General features: G+C 50.2%; 1 protein-coding gene across 2 annotated transcripts in view; it reads right to left on the reverse strand.

Moving 5' to 3' along the window:
• Positions 1-215: 215 nt before the first annotated feature.
• Positions 216-21,904, reverse strand: part of DAG1 (dystroglycan 1) — a 49,569-nt gene continuing 27,880 nt past the window's right edge. For both annotated transcript variants that reach the window (XM_066327046.1, XM_066327047.1), the window contains exons 2-3: positions 15,282-15,685; positions 216-3,096 (exon numbers count right to left, since the gene is read on the reverse strand). In XM_066327046.1, coding sequence (XP_066183143.1) covers positions 688-3,096; positions 15,282-15,563 — 2,691 coding nt within the window. In that variant the 5' untranslated portion in view covers positions 15,564-15,685 and the 3' untranslated portion in view covers positions 216-687. The remainder of the gene's footprint in view (positions 3,097-15,281; positions 15,686-21,904) is intronic.

The following is a 21,904-nucleotide window of genomic DNA, read 5'->3' on the forward strand; positions in this document are numbered from 1 at the left end:
AGGATTTCTTTGATTAAAAATAAAATAAAATGATAAAATAATCAAACCCTGAACCAAGAAGCTGATCCACCCCGAGAGGAGGAGGAGGCTGGCTGGCCCCGCTGACCAGCCCGTGCAGCTCACCTGCAGCACAGCACTGCCCTCCCCCTCCCCAAAAACTACACATCCCAGTTTAGGTAAACAGCAGATTAAATGTAAAAACTTAAACCATTGACTTCAGAAAGTCCCTTGAATTTAATTATTTTTAGGCTACCTTTCATGTTACGTCCTGTAGCTAGACACACGTGAATAGAAAAAACAGTACAGTTAGTGTTAAAGGCAAACAGCGGAGACCCAGAGTGCTACCCCAGTGCTGCCTGCTCCTCCCGACCCGGCCCGACCCGACCCGACCCCCCTCCTTGCCCACCGCCCCGGCCCCGGCCAAAGCCCAGCCACCGGGAAGGCATCTTTGAGCCGAGATTTTTTTTTTTTTCTATGAATAAAATAAAACCAAAGCTTGTTAGGCAAAAATAAAACAAGTGTCCCCCCGAGTCCTGCGAGCGCTCTGGTGCGGCAGGCGCAGCCGGGGAGAGCCTGCTGGGGAGCGGGCTGGGGTTTCATGTTCCCGGCTGGCGAGAGGGCTGCCGGCCCACAGGCAGCACCGGTGTGGAGCTGGAGGCCCCTTCTCCCCCGAGAGCCTCCCGTTTGTTAAGGGGGGACGTAGGGCGGCGGGGACCTGTACGGGGTCATGTTCTTCGGGCGGGAGCCTTTCCCCTCCATGGGTGCAGTGAAGGGGGGGGGAGGCTGGTAGGGCGGCGCGTTGGGGTCCTCATCCCGCAGCGGAGTGTACTCCCCAATGGTGTCCTGGTTGAGCGGCGTGGTCTCCGGCATGCTCTGGTTGGGGTACTCTGGAGGGGGCAGCGGGGCTTTCTCCTCCTGGAGGATGAGGGGCATGCTGGAGGATGGCGGGGGCTTGGAGTCGTCCAGCTCGTCGGCGAAGATGATAGGCACGCCTTTCTTTATGAAGGTGGCCTGGTCTTCGATGGTCAGCTTGCCTTTCCTCTTCTTACGGTAGCAGATCATGGCGATGATGCCAGCCACAAGGAGGATGGCAGCCACCACCACAGCAGGGATGACAGTGTGCAGGTACACATCATCCTCGCTGCTCTTCTCGGGGTCTTTGCCCGCTGCCACCGTTGGAGTCGCCTCTGAGATCACCCTGCCGTCCTTGGTCACGGGGACAAACTGGATGTGCCTGCAGCTGCCAGAACCGACCACAGAAACATTCAGAGGCTTGAACTCAGGCTGCAGGACATTGGAGAAAGCTGGGCTTGGCCTGCCAGAGTCATCTGCAATTTTTTTGCTCAAAGTCCAGATCTGCTCCCGAGGGCAAGGCTCCAGGGGCAGTGTGTTGTTGGTCCACTCCACTACGATGGAGCCTTTGGTGATGTCCTGCACTGTGATTGTGCTGCTGTTCCTGTCGCCGAATGCCAGAGCCAGCTTCTTCACCAGCATGATCTTCTTATGGATGTCATTCACCACTGCATTATGGTCCCCTTCCAGCCTGGCCTTGAACTTCACTGGAGACTTGTCCCCATGTGGGCGTTTGTGGACATGGATTTCAAAAGCATCCACGGCAAAAAGCCCGCCCTTGTCGGTGGCATACATGAAGTACTCATGCTTCCCGATGTGGTTGTGGTCTGGCATGCCATACATGAGCTGGCTGGTGCTGTTGAACTGCACCCACGAATTCTCCTTGATCATCTGCTGCTCCTTCAGCTTCAAGGTCAGCTGCAGCTTGTCAGTGGTGGTGTCTTCCTTGTCGTAGAAGGTATCTGAGGGTATCTTAACCTCAAAGTATGTGCCCTCCCACGCGTCGACCCTGTCGATGTGGTTTGTCAGCTTGGGTGGCTCGTTTGGCTCCCAGGGCCGGGGCAGCCCGCTGGCTGTGGTGCGCACACGGGACGGCGGAGAGGCTGTTGTCAGCTTGGAGATGGGGGATCTGGTTGTGCTGGGAGGCTTTGTGGGACGAGGCGTTTTGGGCCTTCGAGTAGGCCTTCGTGTGATTGCCGTGGAGGAATCTGTCGTGGACGGTGTAGCTGGCTTCAGGGTGGAGACTCTCGGTTTCTTGGTGGTAGTTGAGGGTGGCGTGATCATTGCTGTGGGCTCTATGTACCCAGGCATGGTAGGGCGGATTGGCACAGAGGCTGTGCCTGTGCCTTCTGCTACCCTGGTTGGCTGGATCGGCCCCAGCGTGGGTGTCTGGACAATGGGGCCTCTGGTTCTGATGGTGACTGTTGGCTTCCTTGGCAGTGGAATGGGCTCCCGGACGGGGGGTGCCGTTGTCTCTGTGGGAGGTGCGATGGCGGGTGATGTTGGGGTGGGGACAATCCTGGTGGGTGGCTCTTGTGCTGCAGTGGTGGGCGGCCCGATGGCAGTCAAAGGCGTAGGGGTGGCGTTGATCTGCCGCCGCATCCTCTTTGGGAGGTGAGGTTTCTTGTTAGCAATGTGCCAGCCAACAACAGGGTAGCCAAGGCGGGCAGACATGGTTCCTTCCTTAGCTGGAGCCTCCACCTTGCTGATGTTGGGGACACTATTTTGGCTCAGGGAGCATCCCAGTTTCCATGAGAGTAAGGCCCCGTTTTCCACCACCTTCTTTGCATTTCCTGGTCCAGCCATGAACGCTGACATGTCAAAGAGTCTGTTATTTACAACAGGAACCAACTTCATGTTGCTAAGTTCCACCTCTGAAAAGCTCCTCATTCTGTTTAAGAGTTCAATCCTCTGCTTTGGTGTCATTTTTGTTAAGTCAGCGTCCAAAATGACAGTCAGAATAGTGACTGGCTCTTCTGAGCCACACACGAAGGGTGTGGTGTCACTCATGTCTTGGACGGGCACTCTCACTGACTGAGGCTCGTTGTGGTCTTCTTGGTGGACCTCAACGGAGAAGACGTTTGTGGTCTGTGGGACATAGCTCCCATTCGGGAAGGGCTGCAGAGTGGTCACCGAGATGTAGTGGACACCCTTGTCTGTGTCAAGGGGCAGCCCTTCCAGGGAGCTACTCTCTGCATTCCAGTGCAACCAAGAAGGCAAGGAGTCTTTCCCAGCTTCAGAGATCTAACAAACAAACAAACAAACAAACAAACAAACAAACAAGCTTTTAGAAGTGTAACATTAGGACAGGTTCTATCAGCAGCAGCACTTAATTTCAAGGATTAAAGAAAAAAATCTGAAGTATGACAATTGGGGAAGGAACATCCTGGCCAGAGCACAGCAGCCTTTGCCTCCTCCTCCACATCTTGGCAAGGATGAGCTCTGTGGGGGGCACTGGACCCAAAGAGTTTAAGGAGCCACAAGAGGTCATAAAGTCCCACAAGGCCCCCTTGCCTACAAGTGCTCCAACACTTGCTGTGCAACTGCCAAGCACAAGTGGTGTATTTTCTGAGGGCAGATGGCAAGTTTACGTCATGGGGACAGTGACAACGCTGAGGGCGATGTTATGCCACACAGCAGAGCTGATCCAACAACTGCCCTCTTCCCACTCCTTCCTCTCCCAGCTTGGCGATCTTGCTCCTTTCCTCACCCCATCACACCCTACCCACCCAACATACATCAGGCCCACTGCTCCAGCAGCTCAGCAGAACATGTATTTTCTCCACTTACTTTCAGGTTGTCCCACTGTTTCCAGAATCAGGATGACCCAAAGGGGCCAGAAGCTGACCAGCTATGGTTGTGAGTCCCTGGCCTAGATGGAGCACACCAGCTCTCAACAAGCAGCAGGAAACCCTGAGAGCTACATGCTGCTGTCCTGCTCTGCCAGAGGAACAGCAGCCGAGGATAGAGGGAGCAGAGCCAATGTAATGGCCAGTATGGGCAGGCAGGGATGTGACACATGGCCTGGAGAATTGCTGGACACGACACAGGACAGCATGCCAGTTTGGCTTCACCCCCAGGCTAGCTAGGCTTCATTTTTAAATGAAGGATCTCACCTTCACATAGTAACTTGCTGCTGCAAGGGAAGCCTTTGTCTCAGAGCACAAGCACCTCAAGACTCCAACAGACTCTTTACTACCTCTTTCAGCCCTGGGTTACAAACCCCCAAGCCCCCCCAGTCTCTGGCAGCTGACATCCATCTGCTCTACAGCAGTTTGCGGATGACACGCGGTAGAGCGGAACTGCTTGGGCTGCGCGGTGAAGGGGTCAGGCTGCCAGCTCGGTGGGCTGTGACATTTCCCGGGGCTGTAGGTACTCCAGAGTGAGTAACCTGAGCTTCATCACCTCCCAGGTCCGGAGGCGTCTGGCAAGTGCTCTGGCGGGGCTTTCCAGAACTCCACGGGGCATCTCCCCCTGACACTCAGAGCAAACAGGATGCTTTGGGGCTCATGGAGATGCATTTAGCAACCACTGCAGTCCAATACAGAGCCAGGCTCTAGCTCTCCACCTGAAAGGGTGCTTTGGTTCTCTGCAGTTCTGTAAAGCTTATTCATATTTCATAATTTACCCAAATGCAAAGCTGAAGAGGAGCTTCGCAAGGAAACCTGCCTGGCAGGAGCATTCCTGCATCCAGTAGCAGGTGCAGAACCGGTGCTGGATTAGCCAAGACTGCAGGTCCTGCTGGGGAAAGCCCATTTGGACAAGGGAGGATGCCTGGTGCTGCAGGGCTGGGCACGCTCTGAGTCCTGGGTGCCACTCCCACTCCCTGACTGCAGGCAGGATTCAGGGAGCAGCCTGGGACTCACTCCCACACTGTGGGTTTCAACAAACTGAAGGGTCTGGATGCACAGCTCTGCCAGGATAACGCAGGACCCAAAAGCCTTCTGGCAAGAGCAGCACATAAAAGCTTTTGTGCAAGAGCCACAGAGAGTTTCAGCCACAATCACACAGGCAACATCCTTGTTCCTCTCCTCTGTGAAGGACCAGCCCCACTTTCAGGCAGTCTGGACAAGCTGGAGAGCACATTATGGGCCACATGCTGGGTACTGCTTACAGAGCAGAGTTTAAAGCTCTCAGCTTTAGTTAACTCCTCACCTGCCATATCCCAGAGCAGAGTATTCAGATTCCTGCTTACAACAGCTGGAGGAAGCTGTCCCAAGGGCCCTATACCTCAGTATATGCCACCACACACCAACGTGTGAGCATCCTTCCCTGGGTCTTGCTGTCTACCCACATGTCTGGCAGGGACAGGGTAGGGCTGTGGCTGCGTTCACTCCTCCTCCACTGCAAGAACAGGAGCTGCTTTGAGCCCAGACATCCCAAAGGAAGGGCAGCCCTTCACCTGTGCTGGGCCCAGGGAGCCAAGCCTTGCTCCTGCAGGAACAAAGGAAGGAATTGTCCTTGCTTGGCATTTCTTCTGCAAAGAGAGAACAAAGGCAGGGTCTGCTCCTGCCCAGCCAGAAGCACTGACCTGCCCTCATCTTCCTTTAAAAAAGTGTCATTTCATCACACCCTCTAAAAACTGAGACATCAGTACACTGCCCAGTGCAGTAAAGCATTTACAGTAGCATTTACAGGAGCTAGGTGGTTCCACTCTTTAACCTCCTGTGCCAAAATTGGCCACTAACCTGCCCACTGTGGAGAATGGAGGGCTGGGCTGGGCACACATAAGGAACAGAAACATTGGGAGCCAGGACAAAGCCACAATGTTACTGAGGCTTACACAACCAAGAAGAATATAAACTTTAATAGTGAGTGGCTAAATTCACTCGGAGTGTGTAATTTTAGGCTACATTTGGAACAAATCTTCCCGTTCTGTGCACTCTGCAAAAGCCCTTAATTACAGGATCACACACTCCACACATCTTTCCTGAGAGCTGGGGTTTTCTGATGCTGCCTCCTCCCTGGGCACTGGCATGACTTGAGGAGGAGACCTCCAAGCAGCAATAATTTACCCAGTCTCATGTCACAAGGTGATTCTTTCTTCAGTCATATCTGCTCCTACTTTTGACAGCCAAACTCACTTCAGGAAGGTGGCTGACCGCACACACAGAAGTGATGGCAAGGGAGACATAGGCCAGTCTGAATACTCCTGCTTCTTGGAAAACCATTTTAAACCTACAGTTTACATGTAGGGCCCATGCTAGAGAAAGAAACTGCAGCTGGATAGAGTCACACCAAAAACTAGGCTCTGCTGATAAAAAACCAACAGGCCAAGCAATCACTGACTGGGAGGACTTGTTCTAGCAGGGATGCAACAGTTGCAAAACATTTATAAACCAACTTAAACTTGATTTCAGATGAGCTGAGCTAGTTCAGCTGTACTCAGCCTGCAAGGAAATGTGGACTGTTTCTAAAGGCTCTGCAAGAGATGATTAAGAAAATTAAATTTATGTGTATTACTCCTATGAAGCCTGTGCCTCCCCTGTGAAATCTTTGAGAAGGCAACAAGTCACAAGCATCCGATGTCTCTGCACTGCTTTAAACACAACAACTGACCTGATGGTAGAAATCACCCATATTCATGTGACAAAGGAAGAGCCAACACAGACTGGAGAAGATAAATAAAGCTGTTACCATGATGTATAAAAATACTTGCTCCTAAATAAACGCCGACCAGGGGAGCCCTTGGCATGGGTCTGTCCTGTCCATCATCACTGCTGTGTTTGCAGTGGTGAAAAACTGGGAGAAGGGAGACCTGGACTCTGTTCTAGCAATGTTTCTTTCAGATACTGCTTCAAAGGGTATTTGTTGGGGGTACACATAGTTAATGATTTGGGATCTCTAGTTTTCACGTTAAAAGTTTCTCAGTTTTCTATGTATGCAGTTAGTATCAGCCTGAAGCCCTGCCATTTCCCTCAAGGGGTCTGGTTTCAAATTAACTCTTCTGTTGCCCAAGGGTTTTTTTTTTTTTTTTAGGCTGCCTTTGTTTTCTCATTATTTGTGATAATTGTAAATGAATGCTTATTGGCTAAAGATTACACAAGCCTGGCAGTGTATTGAAGACCATTAAAAAGTAAGGATGATTGTGATTTAAAATACATACAGTGAGTGGTCTTGCTGATTTTGAAGACCTTGTTCACAAAATCCCTTCAGATAGACACGGCCTGTTATTTTTAGGCCAGCCAAGAGCAGTCAGCTCATGAAAGAAGATAGCTCAGTTTGACTTGTTTTTTTAAACTTGGATCTGAAAGCCCTGTAGCCAACAAGACAGATAAGCAAAGGATCAGTGAGCAAAACTTCTGCCTCAAGGGAATTCAGGCAAAACCTGGATTCTTGCCTACAAGAGTGCCCTTTAAGCCTCCAGGTATTTAGTATATAAAAAGGAGGCAGCAAACCCTTTGCCACAAGACAGGTACAGGATCCTGCCACAGGATCCTGCCATAGGTCTTCACTATGGCACACCACTATGAAGTCTTCCCAGTCCTGTAAGTATCCAATGGGACTGTGTGCTGACAAACCTTTGCACGGACAGCAGCAGCTCGGAGTCAGCTCCTTTCAAACCAGTCCTAAGAACACCCTGACTGCTTTTGGGCAGAGTCAGTATGGACAGTCCTGCAGCTCTGTCAGATCTCCCACTGCCCCCTTCCCCTCCCTGTGTCCAGCAGCTGCTGAGACACAGACTCTGTGCCAGGTTTTTGTCTGGGGTGTAATTACCAATGACAATTTACTGTAGCCAGACTCCTTCAGCATCACCCCAACACACATGGGCAGCAATGAGGAACATCCCAGCTGGGCCCTCCAGAAGGTGAGCTGAGCTGTGCCCAACCCACTGACCGACTGACCCAGCCAGCATCACACCGAGTATGCACGCTCAGGCTTCGGCAAGCAATTAACCAGCAGGCAGGGGAAGAAAATGGAAATTCAAATGCAATTCAAATGCAAATATAACTGAGAGAAAGAGTCAAGCCTAAGCTGTTTGTCTAAGCCCAAGGGGGTTCATCTTAACCCCCTGCTAAGACTGCAGCATGGGCAGTGCTGGCAGCAGAAGCAACAGGCAGCCTCAGCCCCCAGTCAGATCCATGGGAAGGCAGATTCCCATTGCCTTGTCCCACTCAAGCTGGGGGAGTGACACTGGTTTCAGAATCACCTCACTGCTGCTGGAACTGTGGGCACTGCAATGAGCCCAGCCAGAATGGAGTCGGGAGAAGTGATGGGCAGGGGGCCTGCAGGCTCCAGCTCAGAGGATAGAGCCCTTGCTTTGGGAGGCAGGCTTTGCCTATGGATCCATCAGGATCCATCCACTCCTCACTTGGCACAAAGGCTGCACTGTGCCTGCAGACCAAGCTGTCCAGGAACCACAGCCCCAGGCAGGTCCCACAGCAGCAGAGGCTGCTGCACTGGATCATGGAATGTGATGGTGCAAGACAGAAGGACAGCCCTCAGCCCACAACAGCTGCCAGAGCCTGCCAGAGTTCAAGTGTTTGGACAATGCTTTCAGACACGTGGTGATTTTTCGTGTTGTTCTGTGGTGGGACAGGGCTTGGACTTGATGGTCCTTGTGGGTCTCTTCCCACTCTGAATATCCTACGATTCTATGAAGCTGGGAGCCCTTGGCCCCAAGGAACCCTGCCAGGGAGGTTGACCTGTGTGCATCTGGGAGTGGTTGTGTGAAGGAGCCTCCAACCTTACTGCTCACCTCCTTTCCTCAAACACAACACAACGGCAAACTAGGGCATCTGACAGGCCATGGCTAGAAACACAAGGCCCAGAAAACACTGGTGCAAGGAGGATGAGCACCTCTCAGAACCTTCTGCTCTCTGGGTACAGCTATGGTGCTGCTGCTGTGCTGTGCTGTGGGAAAGCTCAGGCTGGAGAAAGGAAAGTTGTGCTCGGCACAGTGAGCAGGGAGGACTTGCAACACAGATGCTTCCCTGGGGAAGGGACTATGTGATACCTGCCAGGGCTTTTGGGTATCCTCAGCAGACACTGCTCCTCTGGCTGCTGTGTACCTTGCACAAAAGGCCCAGGAACCCATGGACAAAAACAAGCTGCTCCAGGACATTTCATGCAGATGTCTCTGTCCCTGAAAGTCAAAAAATAGCCCAGAGACTTGACTGGCTTTCAGAAGTACATCAGCCTCGGTGACCAGAGCCTTCATTATCAGCAGGAGCTCACCACCTCTGTTCAGAGACCAAGAGCTACACAAGAATAGCTGGTAATTGGTGCTTCCTTTGTGCACAGGTAGGTCAAGATCATTGAACTAACCCCACATTTTTGCTGGTCCCAGCCAAAGCCCTGCAAAGCCTTTCCTGTATGTCTCTATGCACTGAAGCTGTTGCTTTATCAAAACAAATCAAACCCAGGCCAGAAAGCTGAGCTAAGGGAGAGTAAGGCTTGCAGAGGCCACATCACTGGTCCTAGCCCTCATCTTCAGGTTCAAACTCCAGCATCTGAAGGACCAGGTAGCAAAGCTACTCAAAGTAGCTGCTCTGCTTTTATGTGCTCATGAAAACCTGAATGAGAAGTTTACGTGCCTCCTGCTAATCTGCATTTTCCAGCCATTCAAGGAGCAAGTGAAGCCTCATGCAGAGAAAGCAGCCCCTCTCCTCTGTGGATATGGGTATAAGGCTGTGCTGTGGGCTCAGCCGGCCTTTTACACAAGCTGGGCTTTGTCTGACCAGCTTCTTCACCATCAGTAAAATAGCTCTGCAATGGTGCAAGCTGAGTGGCTACACCCAGCTCATGCCACCCTCGCATACTCCTGCCATGATGGCTTCTTTTCCAGATGCGCCTCTGTGTTGGCTATAAGGACACCATTCAGCGTCCCACTCTGCCTGGGCAAGGGAACACAACAGCTGTTTCACTGGGAGGTCACTAAAAAACATTGAGTGTCCCAAGAAATCCTCCTTTCATCGGTCCATGCAAGCAGCTTGGAAGGATTTGTTTAGCCTTATTGTTGGAGAGGGAAGGCGCAGCCCGCCCGCGCCAGGGCTGGGGTCAGCACGGGCTGCCCACACCCCGCTTTATCCCTTGTCCGGGGGGCAAGCACAGGGCAGGAAAAGCCTCAAACAGCTTTTAAAAAAAGTTTGGTCAGGCTCTTCTTTCAGCACGACTTTTTATAAGCAAAAGGCCAAAGGGAAGCAAAAATACCACAAAGCAGGGATGCCAAGTGCTGGGGGTTTAGTGCTGTCACTGCACAGCTAACCAGTCCTGGCAATTTATTCCTGCCATCAGCAGACTGCTGGAAAGCTGGCTTTCAAGAGCATGGCAAGGAAAGGCAGACCGGATCTTGCAGTCTCAGGTCTGCTCTTTCGCAGGATCCTCATTATCGTCACATTCCTCTGTCTCCCTGGATGCCCAGAGCAACAACTTGTAAGAGCAGGACAAACCAAGGAACTTCCCAGCCCATCTGAAAAGCCAGTTTATAATTAGATTGAGTCACATTTTCCACTCCTCCAAATTCAGAGCTTGTTACTAAGCTTGCACTGAAAATGCCAAATTCTCTGACTTGCTGCAGGAAGAAGATAAGATTCGTGCAGGGGAGGCCGAGGGGGGACGCTTATCAGCTCATCTTATCGCTCAGATTGCAGTGTGGCAACCAAGCAAAGCCCTGCCCAAGCCTTCTCCTTTGCCTGGACCTGTTCCAGGCACTGCCATCCATCCCAGTGTGCTCCCCTGTAAATAGTGGCTGTTGCTGCACCTCCCAGTTAGTCCAGGAACACCGCAGACCCCAGGGAGGAGGTGAAGCTCAAATGCCTTGACACAGAGAGCCTTTTATGATACCCAGCTTGATGACACAGCCCCTCGGGAGTGCACTTTGCTTCTCTTCTCCTTTGAGAAATGCCACTTTAATAAATTTCACATTCAGTTAAAACGCTTTGAAATAAAGATCATTGCAAGAGGAAAAAAAAAAAAGTCAGTATTTTGTGTTTTTCTTCCCTGAAAGCAAGTGTGTCCTGGCACTGCAGGCTGGCTGCCAACATCCAGCCCTTGGCTTTGGGGCTGGAGCAGGACTGAGTAGAGCAGCACAGCCCTGACAGTAGATACTCACGTCAAGACTCCTGCAATCCAATCTCTGTGGATCCTGTTTATAAACCAAGGTCCCTGAAATCTGATGAGAGCAAAACTGTTCAATAAAAGCCACTTCAGCAGATGGCAAACAGAACAACCATTGGAAACTCGGCCTCCTGCTTGGAAAGTTTAGTGGGGGACTTGGCAGTGCTGGGTTAATGGTTGGGCTGGATAATCTAAAAGGTATTTTCCAACTTAAGCAACTCTGTGATTCTATGAAAGCAAGACTCCTTTTCTCCCAGATGAATATCTAGTCTCTGATAACCTCCAAACCCACTCCACAGCCACACAGTGTATTTCATCTGAGTGAATTCTGTTCTAATCACTTTCCCACCAGCTATGTTTGCTTACAGAGACAGCTTCTCAGGGCCTTTGCTATGTGTTTTACCTGTTTTCCCAACAAAGCCCTGGTGAAACCATCCACTTCAAACCTAAAAATAATCAGGGGCTAAGACATACCTGGGAATGCTCACCTGTGCCCACCTGAGCTCCTCAGCATTGGCTACAAACCCATGCAAATCTGCTCTGTGGGATCCATCCCACACCAAACACTACCAGGACTGAAGGCAGGTCAGCAGCCTAACATGACCTTCAAGGAAAAAACAGCAAATCTCCTGCTCTGGCAGGGATGTGCCTTGGGAAGCATTACACACCAGGAGTTTCTCTCCTTCCAGCATGCTTTATAGATCCATCTTTAAATAAAAGTTATTTAATAGTGTCTCTGTGTATTGTGGGTATACGCATTTAGGGTATCAGGCTGTGCAAGGGCTCAATTCCTTGTGGACGTTGTATCCTTGTGGGGATAGCATAGCTTGGCTGGTGGGATGACTGGAGAGCCATGTTTGGCAACAGCCACCATCCCAAATCATGCACCTCACCTTTTGTCCTCTTCTGGGACACAACTACTGGAAGCACCAAAAGCTACAGACCTGGATATTTCAGCTGATCAGAAGATGTCCAAACCAAAGCAATGCAGACATGGAAAAGCAAGCATTTGTAGGATATATCAAACAAGGTTATTTATAGAAAGAAAAGGAAGTTTTGATGCTTTTATAAAAGGTTCTGGTAAAATTTCATCTGGAATGTTTTGTAACGCTGTGGTCGTCCAAACTTAAGAAAAATAAACTCAGGCTGGAGGAGGTGCAGAAGACAGCTGCAAAGCTGAGGGGAAGGAAAGAAAGCTTATTTTATGAGAAAGACTAAAGAGGTTGGCTTGTTTAACCTAATAAAATCAAGATGGGGAATAAGCCTGTCACCTATAAATACATAAGGGAAGTAAATATTATGAAGGTAGAATTTATTTAGGCTAAAGGGCAGAACATATAAATATTTCTAGCCATCTCTAAATTTAGGCTAGAAGCTGCATTTTTAATCAGAGCAGCCAAATTCTGGAGTAGCTTCAAAGAGAAGTGGCAGGAACAGGAAATCCAACTGGTCTTTGACCAGAGCATGTGTTCTTTGACAGCTGAGAGGCAACAGGTTAGACTCCACACAGTCCTCAGTGGAAATGGGGTTAAGGAGATGATGACTGGTGAAGGTACAAGCACTAATGCCCATTTTATTCTGTCCTGGCCGGCATCTGCCAGGAGCCAGTGGGAGCCAGCGGCAACCCACCCACACATTGTCTGTATGGCAAAGGGGCTGTATGATACAAAAAAATTGGGTGGTTTAACCCAAACCTTGTAAAAAACACCAATGTTTTCATGTCAAATATGACAGTAAGGGCTGCAAGATGCCTTTTAGGAAGGCACGGCAAGGATTTTCAATTTCCAGCCACCTCCAGACAGCAAGAAGGCAGTTTTACAGCCAGATGCCCTGCTATAGTGAAGAAGCTAGAGGACAGCATCTGGACTGACCTGCTGCCAAATCCAACAACTGGAATACCTGCAAGCTCCAGCTGCTTTTCAAAGGACATGATACTGTTTGACCAAGGCACTTGCTTGGGAACACAAGGCAGAGGGGAAGGGAGTTACCACAGCCCCAGTGCCTTGCAGGCTCTGAGCAACATGGAAACAGACTCTGAAATTATGACACGTGGTAGTTTTTTACTTCTTTTCTCTGCAGCCTGAGCACATTCAAATAAACATGCTTTTGTCCTTAGCCATAAAACTCTCACCTGTTGCTCAGCAGCTTTGGGGGTGGCAGGGAAAGGCTGGGGACTGCTCCCAGGAGCACATACCTGACTGTGCAGGAGTGCGTGCCTGTGGGGCACTCCTCCAGCATGCTGCAAATGCCTGGCGTTGTTTCCATCCCACAACCAAGTTTGCAGAGAAAAGTATTTTGTCTACAGCTGGCTGGAATCTGCTAACAAGCAGGGAGAGGATCTGAGAAGGAGCTTCAAGGCAATCCCCACCACAATCCTAGAAATAATCAGTGCAAATCATCTAGAAATGAAGCAAACACACTTTCTCCAGGCTCCAGTGGGAGTATGGGGACAGCCACTGTCAGCATTTTTTTAAAATAAAAAAACTGTAGACAATCTTTTTGAAATTTAAGAGGAAAAAATATAGGTAACCATGTCTCATTGTAAACCCTGCCCCATTTCAGAAGGCACAGCCCTCATTCCTTCTTAGCAGGGTTTAAGTACACCAGAGACTAAGATTCAGAAGTCTTATGCTCCAGCTGAGAAATGCCAGGCAGCCTGAGAAAAAGACCAGAGCCATCTGCCCTGAAACTTACCAGTAAAACAAAAATGCACACTAGCCCCCAAAATTGCCTACACATAGCCAGGAATCAAATCCCCATAGCAAAGGTCAGCTGTGCTCAGCAGCCAACATGCACTCTCTGCAAGGAGAACCCTTCCAGAGACAGCAGTGAGAGACTGCTGCATTTTTAAAATCAATTTCAAGGTGAACAGATGCAACATGCCCTCGGGTAAACCCAGGGATAAGCATGAAAATCACTCCCAGAGTTTGCTGAACTACACACAACCAGCAGCTGCTGGATCCTGCTGCAGACCAGTCCATTCCAGGCTCTCTAGGCATGCTGATGTTGGTCCACACACCTCACATCTACATGGCAGAGGTATAATTTGAAGCTATCAGGTGGGTTGGAAATAATCCATTGGTATTTTCCTGCAGGTACTTGAGCTATCACAGAAAGACTTTCACGCCAGGAAAAGATGACACAGGAAGCTGTGGTGTTATATAAATACTGACACTTATTCTTGCCATCAAAGCAGCTATTAGACAACACCAGAACAAGCCACTCGGATGCAAATTCCTAAACCAAAGTTATCATTTCTGTAACATGAGATCTAGGGCTCACCAGAGGCTTTGGTAGCCCAGTGCTGTACAGGTGCCCTGTGCTCTGAGCACAGGCTGTGGATGAGGCCAGGCAGGGACTTCAGCCATGGGTCAGCTCAGAGTCACTGAGACCCACCTGGTCCCTTCCCTGACTCCTCTGCCTCCTCCCTCTGTGTGACCCTCTGACCAGAACAGCTGCATTCTTCAGATTTTCTGCCCACTCTGGCACATCACGGTCCGGCACCCTCGCTGGAGCCAGCAGGATCACGTATCAGGATTGGGATAACTGTACACAGACCTAAACCAAACCTGGCTTCAAGGAGAAACTGAGATGTCAGACTTGCTCCTGACTTGTTCTCCATCTCCCTCTGATCTTCCAAGACACACCAGAAGCGTGTCTTTTTATAATGCCATATAATGCTCTTTGAAAAGAAATTCTGATACTGGAAGGCAGTTGTGTTTTTTAAGAAGAGAATTTTCTGAATTTCATGTGATCAAAGCAAACCCTTCCAGGAAAGGACTAACAATGAGCATACCTGTGTTTGGCCATGTCCTTGCCTTCCTCTGGGCTATTCTAAGCCTCTCCTGCACTCAGGACTGATTCCAAAACTCAGTTTTTAGGTCCTTGCAGTGGCAGTGGCATGAGTTTAAGTCAGGTAAAAGGAAAGGCTACCATCTTTCCCTTAGGGGCAAGGTCAGGAGAGACAGTGTCACAAACAGCCCAAAGCTCTGCTGGCAGGACAGAGTCTGTTTGTCTGGCAATGTTTTGTTACCACAGTGAAGCAAACTCCCCAAGCTGCAGTCCCAGGGAATCTGTGGCTCCCCAGATCCCAGGGCAACATCTCCTCATTGTTCCTGGGGCAGAGCATCCCACAGTTTAAATACAGCCAACAAACACAATTAGGCATCCCTAAGAAGTCTTCTCTGTTATAGAAGAGAGAAACTTTGTAATGATGTGAGACTAAGTTTTTATAAAAATCTTTCTGTAGTCCTCCAAAACTGCAAGGCTGCTTCCCAGCCCCTCTCGTGACCCAGCCCATTAGTGGGGTGACTCGCTCAATCCTGCACGAATACAACTAAAAACGATCCTTGGGGAATGGTGTTTCTCACCTGGACAACTTCTCCATTGGAAGCAATTAAATCTGTGGGGATGGAGACTCTGAAGTAGCGTCCCACCACCGCAGAGCTGTCAGGAATGCCCACCACAGCCGGCACAGTCTCCCGGAGGTCCGAGAGCACTGAGTGCATGGAGGCCTCCAGCTGGTTCTCCCAGTCCCGAACCACTTCTGCTGGCTCGCTGGGCCAGTGGCACTGAGCAGAGGCTGCCAGCAGCAGCATGGGGAGCCAAGTCCTCCCCAGGACAGGGGGTTGCAGTAGGCATCCAACAGTCATTCTTCCCAGCAGCTTTGGCAACGGTGCTCCAGCCAGAAAGGGGATCACAAGGAATCTGCAGGCACCACAGCAGCAGATCCACCAGTCCTTCACAGCAGCCTCATCTTAGGAGTCCTGGGAACCTGGTTAGACATAGGAAATCCAATCAGCACATTAATTAAGATACCCAAGCCAGCCAATCAACTCACAGTGACCTTGCAACGGGTAGACAGCTACTGGCCATGCTACTCTCTGTGTCTCAGCTTTTGATTTAATTGCAATCATCAGAAAGCACAAGCTTCTAAGCTCCTCTTCTGACATACAGCATCTCCAAAGAAACACGACCCTCCAGCTTTTTCAAGCACATAGCCATGTTTCTGCTGCTCTGGAGACACAGCATCCCGAGATAGCCACAGGTAGGGAGACTGGGGAGATACAACCAAAGCTGAGACTGAGCACAACACTAATAGTTGACCTTTCAAGGCAAGCTGGAATATAACTGGATTTAAATGCCAGTTACCCAGCAGGAAAGATAACACGAATCCTTTGGAAGTCCAAAGCTGCCATCCTAATAGCTTGACACATGACAGATGCTTCTGTTCCCCTGAACCACGAGCCTATTTTTCAAGCCAGGTCTCCTCACAAGCTTAGCTTTTTGTATTAGTGTGTTCAGAGTTGATCTGGGGGCTCACGACATGCAGCCCCAAATCAGACTGGAGCAAGCAATGCGCACACAGTGTTTTATGCTGCCATCCGGCTCTCTCCTGCTTGCACAGCTCACCTGTCCCCATACTCTGCCAAAATGCATCTCCAGCTCATCCTCACTTTCTTGTTTTGTTCTTTCACTTTCTCCCCATCATTCCCACCTCCCTGCTTCCCTGGATCTCCTTTCTCTCCTTTGTTCCTTTGGCCATTGTTTCTCCTTAGCTTCCCCAGCTACTTCTCCCTCCACACTGCATTCAGCCATGGCAGTCACAGATCTGTGCCATCATGTTCCCCTTCACAGACTGCTTGCAGGAGACAAATGGATTTGTGGAATAGGAAAGAGACGTTTGGGACCCGAGGGAAGTTGACTCCACTCTGGTATCCCAGTTTGCAGTCAGCACAGCCCCTAGTAACTAGTCTGCAGTAATGAGTGGAATGGTGGGTTACACAGGATGGCAGGACAGACACACACATCAAGCAGAGGCTGTTCAATGCCAGGGGCACACAAGACTGGCTTCCTTAATGCCTTGAACCAACTCCTTTTGCCCAGGATGAGAGAGAAGTGGCTCCAAACTCCTAGAGCAAACCAGCACAGGCTGGCTAACCACTGGCTCCAGTCTGATTTATTTCAGCCTGTTCTGTCTGCATCATATTGATGCACATCAGGCTGTCCTAAGAGACTCTGGAGCCAGTCCATGTGGGAAGGGAAATCCCACTGCTTCTTGCCCTTGCAGAGCTCTGGAAGTAGCACGACAGGGCTCAGCTGCCCACTGTGCTGTGGCCAGGAAAGGTGTATTGCCCACCAGAGGCTTGCAGAAGCAGGCAGAGGGTCTGCCCATGCAGACACCCAAGCCCAAGGCTAACACAGGATGCTCTAGGAGCAACAGGAGAGATAAGGTTTGGTTGCTCACCCTAAAGCCTGCGTCTAGAGAAGCTGAGAGGCAGCGTGTAAGGACCTGCACATCCGCACCACTGGATGGGCCTTTGACAATAGACCCCACACAGAGAAGGGCTGACGCCTCCCATCCCAAGGTAACGGGCCCTGGGAGCAGCTGCAGCCAGCACAGAGGGCTGTGGGTAGTAGGAACTAGGAGCTGAATGCAATAACCTCTGGCTACAGTATCCAGGAGGCAGATACCTGATCTGACCGCTGTTCTGTGGAAAATCTGTCTCAAGTGAAAGGCAGAAGAGACAGCAGAGGCAGAGTAACATTGCTGGGAACCACAAGACAGATGGGAGGATGGCTGGTAAGAAGGTCAGTGCCACAAAAAAGCCAACTTCCTGCTGCTCTTGTGCTTCCAACTGTCTGAGCTGGCTGGGAGGAGAATATACCAGATGAAACAACAAGGAAGGTGAAGCCAGGCTCTTCCCAAAGGCAAAGTAACACAGACCCATAGAATCTGCTGAGTTGGAAGGGACCCATCAGGATGATCAAAGTCTAACTCCTGGTGCTGCACAAGACACCCTAAAGAATCCTACCACCTGAGAGCCTTGCCTGAATGCTTCTTGAGCTCTGTCAGTCTTGGGGCTGTGACCATTCCTTGGGGATCCCATTCAGTGCCCCACCACACTCAGGGTGAAAAAACACCAGCACAGGAAGGTCTTCACCCAGAGAGTGGCACTTGAGCTGCTTCTCCAGAGTTTATCCTCAGGAAGTGGCTGCTGGGTAAGGAAAAGTCATATCCCTATAGGGCACATCTCTCCAACCAGCTCCCTGTGTGGTCAGAGGAAGATCTGAATCACACTGCAGTTTATTTCAGATGAGCACAGAGTCATCTCAGCAGGTAAATAAGTACCACAGTAGATGTCTGGTGGAGAATATTCAACAGGCCACGTGAATGAACTAAAGAGATGATGCAGACACCTTCAAGAGGTCCTGAGGAAGTCACTGCTCATCATAGTGGGAAATGAGGGGACTCTTTGTCCCTGCACTGTGCCTTAAAAAGTTGAAAGAACTACCTTCACCCTCCACAGAGCCTGGAGCATGGCCACTGCTCCAGTAATGACACCTTGTCCATGAGTTAATTCCCCTGAAACCCACTTGTTGAAAAGTCCTGATGTGTATGGCAAGCATGGGCAGGATTAGAGACCTGCAGCTTGGGGAGGAATGTGGCAGCAACCCCATGGCTGCTGTGGGGACAAGATGCTATCAAGGAAATGTGACTGCCTCTCACTGCTGCACTGAGTATCCACACCTGAGCAGAAGAAAGACACCCCAGACAGCAAGACACACAGTGTACAACTGCACAAGGCTGTAAAAACACCTGGAGAGGCGCTTCAAGTCACTGCCTACCCTGTCACACTGCAGTGGAGCTTGTGCATGAGTGTGGTACAGCTCTGTGTTGCTCAGCCAAAGGACGTGATCCAGCCTGGGGCGTTTTTGTTGGATGGAAAGGAGCATTTGGACAGAAAGGAGTTGGTTCTTGATATCTGTGGTGAGCAGAAGAGGAAGATGAAGTCATCAGCTATTTCAGAAACACTTACTGAAGCAGCCAACAAACACTGGCCAATATGTGCCCCTCAGCCCAGTAACTGGCCACTATGTGCTCATACAACACTTGCAGGTTGCAAATTCAGAGCTTCATTGTAGGGAAACTACAGAAGAACAGGTTCAGCATATAGCAGTAGAGAACACAGGAGGTATAGGAGTAATTCAGTAGCTGATAAGAACAAACAGAAGAGCTGAGAGCAAACCTCCGCCACCAAAAAAACCCCACCTCTTGACACAGCTCCACCTCACCACACAATGGACAGAAGCTGAAACACAGCCAGCTTCTCACAGTGTGTGAAGGAGGAAAAGCAGGGTGGTTCCAGCTATCAGTAGAGCTGTACAAGGCATTTGCCCTGGAGTGCTGAGGTCCACATGGACTGTCAATGCAAGGTGGAATACTTTTTGGTATAGGATCCCCTGCCTAAAGCCCATAGTGCTGCTCTGCAAGTCTACTGGCCACCAGCACTGTGGGTCTGGATGCAGCTGCAGATGAGTTAATGTTATCTGCAGCAAGGCTGGAACAAGTGATGAGGACCTGTCTAGTGCCTCTGGTTTGAGAGCCCACACCACCTCACATGGCACTACCATGGGCACAACTCTGACTCAACTGAGAAATTATCCCAGCTGTATTTGGAAAAAGCCAGCATTCTGGGTCATTGTCCATGGCACAGTGACACAGAACTGGAGCTCTCCAGGAGCAAAAACCTCAATGCTTTACAGTTTCCCCGAAATTCAAAACAGGGCCAAGACCCAAACACAGATGGAATTCTGTGCGCAGTTTTCTGCTGATCTCTGGGAAGCATCAGGCCACAGAGCTGACTGACTTAGACAGCACTTCCCAGTTATGACGGAAGGCTAAACCACCCCAGCTTCTCTACACAGCACCGTGCTCCTCCTTCCTGTAGGATCTGCACTGCCCAGTTTCGCAGAACAAACACAAAGGTTCAGGTTAGTCCTGAATTTCAGGATGTTTCCTTCTGTCTGATCTTCTGAAAGAACAGACTCTCTCTTTATTCTTCTGCTTCTGTGAGAGCTCTTTTGGTCTCAAGTTCAAGCCTTCAGAGTGTTGGATGAAACATCAAAGTCAGTATCAACATCTGCTTCAGTCCTAGCCCTTGCCACGTGTGCCAAGGTTGATTCCTGATCTCCAGTGCCAAACCCCCACACAGAGCCAAGGAACTGGGCCTGCTTGGTGAAGCTATGGTGCATTCGATATGATGCTGACTTGTCAAGGCAATGCTGGAATTTGCTCCTTCTCCATGCAGCTATGAGACCCACTGACACAGTAGGGACATGCTGTACCTTTGTTATCCAGGAATGCTGAACAGTGCAGGCAGAAGATGGGACTGAAAGGAAGGACTGAGAGCAGGACAAAGTAGCTACTCCCAGCCATGCATTTTCCCAGAGACCTTTCCTTTTGCACATCACAGACCCAGGAGTGTGGGGCCAGGGGAAGCATCCCAGCTAGAGGAGGGTGGCTGTCCTACAAATGACTCTTCCTCTGTGGCCAATTACGACACCACTTCAGCAAGAACCAGTGAAAGTGAAGTCTCTGTCCAGCTGCATCTAATCCAATTGCTCAAGCACACAATCACATCACTGGGCTGCGGTAATTAATCACCACCAGCATATTAATGCCACTGAGCCGAGCATGCAGAGAGCTCGAGTAACTGCTGTGCAATTCTTGACTCTGGTTAAGAAGGTATTCAGTAGTTACGAGGAATCCCACTTACCTGACTGCTTATTTACCAATATCCTCATTAAAGCATTAAAGAACTGGCCTGTCTTTAAGGAAGCCAACTCAGACAAAAAGACTTGGTGCAACTTTGCAGAGCAGAACTATTGTCTCTGCAAAGATCTCCCATACGTGTTTCCACAGGAGGATCTCCAGGCAAGTCCCGTCAGCTATCGCGCGCCTGCGAGTCAAGGCAGTGAGCAGGAGGAATGATGAAATGCAGCATCCCTGGCCAGGCACACAAAGATGGCACTCTGCCGGACGTGCTCCCTGCTCCAAAACACGACAGCAGGCACCCCGGTGCCAGCCTGGCGGCACGGCCCAGGCAGAGGCAGCTGGTGCTCTGTGCTGTGCTGAAGGAGTCCAGGAAAGGGGGCAGGAGGGACAAACAGCTCAGGGAAAGGGTGTCTGGGCACAGCAGCCCATCACCAAGTTATGAACGAACAGTCTCTTCAAGCCCAAGAGCATGCTGGCCTGCAAGCCTGACGTGTAGTATGTACAAAGAACACCCTGAAGCACCAAATTCAGGAAACAGAGAGTTTCTGTGCCTGCCCTGCTCCAGACATACCCTGAAACAAAGGCAGCAGCCCTTCCAACAGACTATGTTAAAGGCTATGGGAAGTGCAGCAAACACCTCTGGGGGTTATTTCTAACCTCAATGGCTTGTGCTGCATACATTCACAGATGACCCAAGCTGCTGCACACGGGATGAGTTACAGACAGGGATGTATAGAAGAACAACCACACAGAGACACATGGGTCACATGCAGACTCAGGGCAGGCATCTGCCATGATGGAACAGGCCAGGAAAAGGACAGAAGATTCACCACCAGACACAGCACCCAACTCCACATTGCTTGGAGTGACAATGTCCTGCACAACACTAACCAGGCGTCTCTAGAGATGGTGGCCTTGCACGGAGACTGGAAGACAAGCTCATGCAGTTTCTGGCTTAATGCTGCCCTCACAGCTGCCTGCTCAAAGCCACATGTGCACCAAAACCAAAGCAGCAGCAGCTCATGATCAGAGATCAGACTATGAGAGACCTGCCTGCATGGGGAGCCCCAGACCAGTGCTCCTGAGAGCCCTGGAGCCTCTTCCACCCTCTACCCCCAAAGGCCATCAAGAGCTGGTCACCCCAGACACCATCAGCTCAAGAGGTACAAACCAAGCTGTACTCAATTCTTCACTCAAAACTTCATTTCAACATAGTGTGCCCACTGTGTATTGTCACCACATTAAACGTGGTGAAGGCACTCAGAAGTAAAATACAGCCCAAAGAACATACGCACAAAAAGAGCTGCTTTTTTCATCCTTGTCCCTTCCTGTATTTCTGCACTGCTCGTCTCCAGCACATCTTGTGTCAGTAACAGGAAACCCTGACGCCAAAAACTAGCCTAGGGGAAAAAACAAACTCAAACAAACCTGAAA

This window comes from Sylvia atricapilla, chromosome 11 (genome assembly GCF_009819655.1).
Source record: "Sylvia atricapilla isolate bSylAtr1 chromosome 11, bSylAtr1.pri, whole genome shotgun sequence".
Classification (NCBI taxonomy): Eukaryota; Metazoa; Chordata; class Aves; order Passeriformes; family Sylviidae; genus Sylvia; species Sylvia atricapilla.